Source organism: Quercus lobata, chromosome 6, assembly GCF_001633185.2.
Source record: "Quercus lobata isolate SW786 chromosome 6, ValleyOak3.0 Primary Assembly, whole genome shotgun sequence".
Taxonomy (NCBI): domain Eukaryota; kingdom Viridiplantae; phylum Streptophyta; class Magnoliopsida; order Fagales; family Fagaceae; genus Quercus; species Quercus lobata.
In genome coordinates, this window is record NC_044909.1 from 50118733 (window position 1) to 50125951 (window position 7219).

The 7219-nt window shown below is 32.1% G+C and overlaps 1 protein-coding gene across 1 annotated transcript; it reads left to right on the forward strand.

Annotated features, from left to right (window-relative positions):
• The first annotated feature begins 5268 nt into the window (after nucleotides 1-5268).
• On the forward strand, nucleotides 5269-6884 carry LOC115950437 (chaperonin 60 subunit alpha 2, chloroplastic-like). Its single transcript, XM_031067633.1, has 3 exons — nucleotides 5269-5314; nucleotides 5423-5502; nucleotides 6597-6884. Exons 1-3 carry the CDS (start codon nucleotides 5269-5271, stop codon nucleotides 6882-6884), a joined length of 414 nt encoding a protein of 137 aa, XP_030923493.1.
• The last annotated feature ends 335 nt before the right edge of the window (nucleotides 6885-7219 follow it).

Consider the following 7219-nt stretch of genomic DNA (forward strand, 5'->3'; position numbering starts at 1 on the left):
ACAAATTCAACTAACTCCATATTTCAATCACCCAACTCTACTACATGACAAAGAAAAAACTCTAATTTTTTCATGTTATGAAGCAGAAAATCCCCATGCGCTACTGATAGTGGGAAGCTACAAATACTTTTTGAATGAAGAAGTCGTTGAAGGAAAAAAATTAATTGAAAAAACTCTTCCATGTGGCAATTTTATTGCAGCTTATATTCAAGGAATCATGCTACTTTGTGAGCCAAATCCTGGAGGCATTGATAACCTTTTGGAAATTTTAAATGATGAACATGGGAAGCATTGGCTTCTAAATTGCCGAAAAATGCTTTGACTACTTGCTGTGGGAACCGCCCTGTATCAAATTCCAAACTTTCAAGCATGCCACAAAATTGGAATGGGACATTGGAACCGAGATGAACCTTATCCTTATGGTTATGAAGAATTTGTGGTTACGTGCAAAAGATGCTCAATTGACCTTGAAATGTTTAAGTTGGTGAATAAGCTTCTTTAATTCCCTTTTATTTTATTTTTTTCCCTCATTGTAGCATCACTTAAATAATAAGATGCAATATTATGTTTTGATATATTTAATGTCGTTAAGCTGAGCACGAATTTTAGACTATGATTAAAACTAATAAATTAATACAAATTGTTTGATACACAAGGATAGGTTATATACCTTTGAATTTCCAAATTGATATCATCTTTGGCAAACCATTAAGGAAATCATAATTGTAAAACTTTTGCAAAGCTTAACAAACAATTAATAAAAAAAACATAATATTGCATCTTATTATTTAAGTGATGCTACAATGAGGGAAAAAAATAAAATAAAAGGGAATTAAAGAAGCTTATTCACCAACTTAAACATTTCAAGGTCAATTGAGCATCTTTTGCACGTAACCACAAATTCTTCATAACCATAAGGATAAGGTTCATCTCGGTTCCAATGTCCCATTCCAATTTTGTGGCATGCTTGAAAGTTTGGAATTTGATACAGGGCGGTTCCCACAGCAAGTAGTCAAAGCATTTTTCGGCAATTTAGAAGCCAATGCTTCCCATGTTCATCATTTAAAATTTCCAAAAGGTTATCAATGCCTCCAGGATTTGGCTCACAAAGTAGCATGATTCCTTGAATATAAGCTGCAATAAAATTGCCACATGGAAGAGTTTTTTCAATTAATTTTTTTCCTTCAACGACTTCTTCATTCAAAAAGTATTTGTAGCTTCCCACTATCAGTAGCGCATGGGGATTTTCTGCTTCATAACATGAAAAAATTAGAGTTTTTTCTTTGTCATGTAGTAGAGTTGGGTGATTGAAATATGGAGTTAGTTGAATTTGTTGGAGGACTAATTTGTTTTCTGTTAACTTGTTGAAGCGTTTGCAACTAATTAAGAAAAAGGAAAAAATTAAATTAATAGACTGAATAATTTCTATACAGGGAAATAAATAAGTAAATACAAATTGAGAAAATAGTTTTTTATACCTTAACTTAATGTTTCCCAGGAGTGTTGCCAAATCTTTGCCTACTTTCGAAAATATTTCAACCAATATGTCATTAGGAAGATTTTTTAATTTTTTTTTTTTTTTTGAAATAGTGTTATAACATTTCATTTACTATTTATAATAAAATGATTTTTTAAGGTTCATAGTATCATATTAAATAACAATACATAATAATAATGTGTTTAAGAATTTTGAAATGATTATACATGAATTTGATGGTGAAATGGTTAAATTCATATAGAATTTTGTATTGCGATTGGTTCTTAATGAATTTAATTGTTTCCATCCATTAATATTAACACTTTACAATTAATGTTAGGGGTTAATTAGGTCCATTGAACTCCTATTTCAGTCCCCTAACACTTCACAATATTAGAAAGTGGGCAACCATTCGGATCCCAAGAATGTAAGACAAACCAGTTCAATTAATCAACCAAAACGAAAATAAATGTAAAACATTGAATCTTAATTGAACCTCATGTTGATCTGTTCAATAACTTAACTTTTTTAACTATTGACACAAACTTTTTAGGTTTAGTTGATCGCCTATATAACAGCTTTTGATCTTTGATTCCAAGGTATTGGAGAACATATCAGACACTATTGTTGCAATTAATACAGTTAATGGTAGTATAAATGTCATAACATTAAAATTCATTTCAGGTTACAAACCCATCAACCCAATTCATCTCAAAGAAGTCATAAGCCTAAAGCAAACTGCTGTGGTTAATTATAATCAAATGAGTACATGTATTATTAACTTTGGCTCTAGTTCTTGCTGCCTTAGAGTGAAGCTGATTTTCTGAACTATTGCTCTAACAATGTGCCTACATAGACAATCTGTGTACTTATAAAAGAAAAAATAAAAGGAAAAAAAGACAATGTGCGTATTACCAAATAACTCCAAAAATGAGCTGCTGATAAACCATATCCTAAAGCTCATTTTGTGTAGCCAAAAAATAAAACACAATATTTGCTTTGCAAATAATAAAAGAGCCCAGTAGCAATAACAGATTCATAGATTCATAAAGTTACATTAACCATTTAACCTTTGTAGGAATTATACTTAAAAAGTAATAATTCAAGAGAAACAAATATAATACATCTATCAATTAACAATTATATCATTTGCATATGTAATAAAAATCAACAATAAAATGTGAGAAATTTACATACTAAATTATATTATTCAAGGACCTCACAAGCAATTAGGATGCTCTCCCCAGCTGGTCAGGATTAATAAGAGCTTTATTTCCTCTTCTCACACCCCTTGCAAGTGTGGCCTTGACAATATTTATAATATTCATAAAGGAAATGACCAACCATAAAATCCTTTCTATAGTAATAACAATTCATGTAACAGATATGTTACATTCATTAATAAATAACTTCATTAATTAGATTCATTAATGAAGAAGTTCATTAACGTGTCATTACTTTTTTAACTCCATACTAATGCATGAATTCATCTATCGTTCATGTCTAGAATCACTATAATGACAACTCCTCTTATAGGAGGCCAAGTTACTGGCAATGACACGATAGATTTATTAAGGCCAACACTCAACATGTATGAATCTCATTATGAAAGAACTTCCGAGATTATTATGCACTAACCATTGAAAGACTAGCCCTTATTATCTTCCATAGTCTGAGCAATTTTAACTTGCACCTCCTTTCCATCATGGTCCAACAATGTTGATAGGCCAAAAACAAATTAACCCCTTGTGATAAATTAACCAATTAATTTAGCCAAGTGAATTAATTAAGTTAATTAACATGCAAACACGTGGAAGCACAAACAAATCACCAATAAACTAAGTATGCAGTAGAAAATAAATTGACATGGTGATTTGTTTACAAATGGGGAAAACCTACATGGCAAAAACCCCACCAGGTGATTTTAAGGTCACCACTCCTGAAATTCCACTATTATTACAACAAGCGGTTACAAGTAAAAGAATCACAGTACCTTATACTAACTTACAGTTGAACCCTTACCCCAATACTCAATTGGACTTGTTTTGTAGTGACAATTTCTCCTTTTGATGCACGGCTCCCAGTACGTGACTAACCAATTGCGCGGATCCCAATACGCGACTTCAATCACCAACTAGAGAAGGTTGTTAGCTGCAAAGTTCTTCAGTTCATCCCAACAATGAAGATCAAGAAGATGCTTGGTCACAAAACCTTACAGTGCACAAACACAGCAACTTCTTCACAAGAAAGATGAACGAGGGCAAATTCTGTGTCTCTGGTCACAATTTGCTTGAACAAACTTTGCTCAACACTTGTGCAACTTATGAACACTTTGACGGCCCTTAAAATAATCTTTTTATATGTCCAGGGTTGTGAGAAAAGAAATCCCAAACACATAATCACGGATTAGAGTCAAAACAGAACTGAAATTCTGTTTTTCATAAACCTCAAAAGATACCCTATCTGTCGAGCAGCTGTCGAGCCACAAGGCTAAACATCTCTTTAAGCTTGATAGATGGCTAGTTGTCAAGCTTTAATGACAGACACTTTTCAGCTTGAATCTTGGACAGACTTGCATGGCTTCAACCCTTGATCTTGAAACAAAATTTCTTAAAGTATTAAACACATCCTAGATCTAGCCAAATACAAGTAAAGTGCGTTTTGTCAAAAGATTAGCCAATTACATAAAATAGTGACATATGTTCCTAACAAGTGAATTACATATGTCCTAACAAATGTACCTTTCAGAATAGGCTACATCATGATAGATATGGTCAAGTCAAGGACTATAATGAAATGATTCATAATCTTAGTCTACAATATCAAGTAGACATATTTCAATATTAAAAATATTTTACATCATAAAAATATTGCAAAATTTCACAAGAAATTTTGAATAATTAATTATTGATAATAGAGACATCATAAAATATCATGTTGGGCCACATTATTCTAACAACCATGAAAATAGATGTTATGTTTACAACTGAAAGGATTAATATGTGCATATTCGATCAATTCAGATAAAGGATTTACTCAATGTAATCAACAGATGAACGGTGAAAAAAATACCAAAAGATACTAAAAATATTGGGAAAAAATTCTTTATCTCCCAACCTAACCTTTAGATCCGATCATAGAGTGTTTTCTTTTAAAAAAATAAAAATAAATCAAGCTTTCAAATAAATTATCTATAATGTAAAATTTTCTAGAAACTCTTTTATGGTAAAGGTTTTAGAATATATACTAATATTAACTCTTCTTGAGAAATTTGATATAAAAATAGACAGAGTTAAACTGCAAAAGTTTTGGACCATGGAAAGACGAAAATCAAAATCTTTTTCTTTCATGGGACAAATAATTGTTTTTGCAATTTGGAGAATAACAAAATAGAAAGAAGTTTCCCCACAAGCAGTTTTGAAAATTCTGTCACTTTGAAAGGGTTTTTTGGTCTTACTTGTGAGGTGATATTTCCCCCACCAACAACAATTGCAACTTGAAATAATTGCCTACAATGATTTAGACATCATGCGTTGAAAACCTATATGAGAGACTCGAGAAAATAGTAATTCAGAAAACAGTTGAATTACAAACATTTCAACTACTCCCAAGTTATTCAAGAAATTCTCATATTATTGTAAATAATTCAAGAATGGAAAGCTATGCTTCTATTCATTTGTATACTTCCTATATCCCCATAACTTTTGCCATGACTATAAACACATATTAAAAAATGATTATTACATGACAATGTAACCACAAGGATCACATCATTGAACTTATTGAAAGAAATGAAAGATTTTGTTAAACTCATAGTTGTAAAGGTAAGTGTTGAAGGTTTACCTCAATGCCTAATAGATGTCCTAATTGTAATTGTTATGTATGATATCTTATTTAAGACAATTTGATATGTGGTCTCTTGTAAGTTTTACTGCTTATTTTTAGATGGTAATCACATTAGAGAAGGTGAGGCAGAAACCATGGTAGCTGGTGGGACTGAAGCTGTAGTCATGCCTACTGGGATTGTTGGGTTATAGCTACATACTGATTTCAGATAGTAATAATGGTTTACAAAAGAAAAATACAATGATTTCTTGAACATATACTATCATTAAATGAAGAATATTAAGAAATTTGAATAATTAAATTAAATCTTGTCTTTGCCATTGCAAGGTTAAAACAACACAATTTTCTTATATTCTTTATTTAACATAAATTTCAATGAGATTGATGGCATGCTAAGCATGGCTATAGTTTTGTACCTGCAATTACATATATGTACTTACATATATGTATTGTAAGAATTCCAATTAAAACAAAGAAGAGATTAATTATAGTAAAAAGTTTCTTCTCTATGTGATATAAAATCAATTGAAATGTAAACAATCATAATGCATCATGAAATGGTGGTCACAGGTGTGGTGCTTGCCACAACAGCTCCGATGCCAAAGTCAATATATGGAAGCTTTTGAGAATAATAAGAAAGTTCTAGATATCAGAATATCAATGTGAGAATATTTTTAGGTGAATCTGTATACCTTCCTTGTCTATGATCAGTGTGTATATATACAACTTCATGGTTTCTAGCCGTTAGGGCCTTAATTGTGGCTTTAGTGCCCTTTTTGTAACGCCTTAGGGCTCATGAATATGGGTTTGATGAGGTTCCAACGGTCTACTAATTGATTGATAACTGTCTGAGGTATTGAATGCTTTTATTAAATGACTCGCCTGTGTTCGTCCGTGTTGTGTTAAGGTGGACAGGTATATTTGATGAGGTCGTCCAAGGAAGAAGGTCTTGTTAGTCCCATCAGTTATACTACCTGCAATTGGTAAGAAAGAGTAAGCATATTTGCTACTGTGAATGACAGTGAGTGAAAGATCCTGTCCCTCATCTGAGGCCTCCCCTTTTCTTAAATTGTTTCCTGGGAACTCTTACTTTTTATTTGTTTGCTAGTTCAGAATTCAGTCAGATAATGTAAAATATAGATTATTATGCTTTAAATTTGAAACTGTCAACTTTCATTTTTCATCTTTTGGTTTTTTAACATCTTTTAGGACCTTTTATTTGTGGACATTTACTGCCCTGATCATAGAAACTATTGCTAATGTTGAATTGTAGGTTCTCCTTGCACCTGCAAAATCAATTGCTTCTAATGCAGGTGTCGATGGAGAAATTCTTGTAGAGAAGACTAGAACTTGTAATTGGCAAACTGGATACGATGCAATGACAGGCAGATATGAAGATCTTCTCAGTGCTGGAGTTGTAGATCCTTGTCAGGTTTCAAGGTGTGCACTTCAAAATGCAGTGTCAATTGCTGGTGTAGTTCTTATCACTCAAGCTGTGTTGGTGGAAAAGATGAAGAAACCTAAGCCAGCTATGCCTCATGTTCCAATCAAAACTCCTTAAAGAAAAGATTAGATGGAAAGCTAGTTGAAAGCTGAGAAAGACCTGTATGTGTCACATTGGTTTGAAACAAACAATTTGAATTTTCTTGGTTACTTGAGATGATGATTCAAAAAGCTTTAGAGATTAGAAACTGAGAGGCCGGACAAGTCAGCTTTCAATCTGACTTTTGGATTGTGAGAGTATTAAAAGCCATACATAAAGAAAGGGATTTCATAACCAGTAGCTGTTAGCCTATTAGTCTTTGTAATCTCACTCAACACATGTAAGATTCCTTTTTTTTTTTCTTTTTTCTTTTTTTCCCAGTTTTGTTTTTGGGTACTCTGTTTTTGGACTTG

Coding starts and splice junctions, on each gene's coding strand:
- LOC115950437 (XM_031067633.1), top strand. CDS start 5,269: ATGAAAGATTTTGTTAAACTCATAGTTGTAAAGGTAAGTGTTGAAG. Junction 5,315..5,422: donor TGTAAAGGTAAGTGTTGAAG/GTTTACCTCAAT, acceptor GCTTATTTTTAG/ATGGTAATCACATTAGAGAA. Junction 5,503..6,596: donor TAGTCATGCCTACTGGGATT/GTTGGGTTATAG, acceptor GTTGAATTGTAG/GTTCTCCTTGCACCTGCAAA.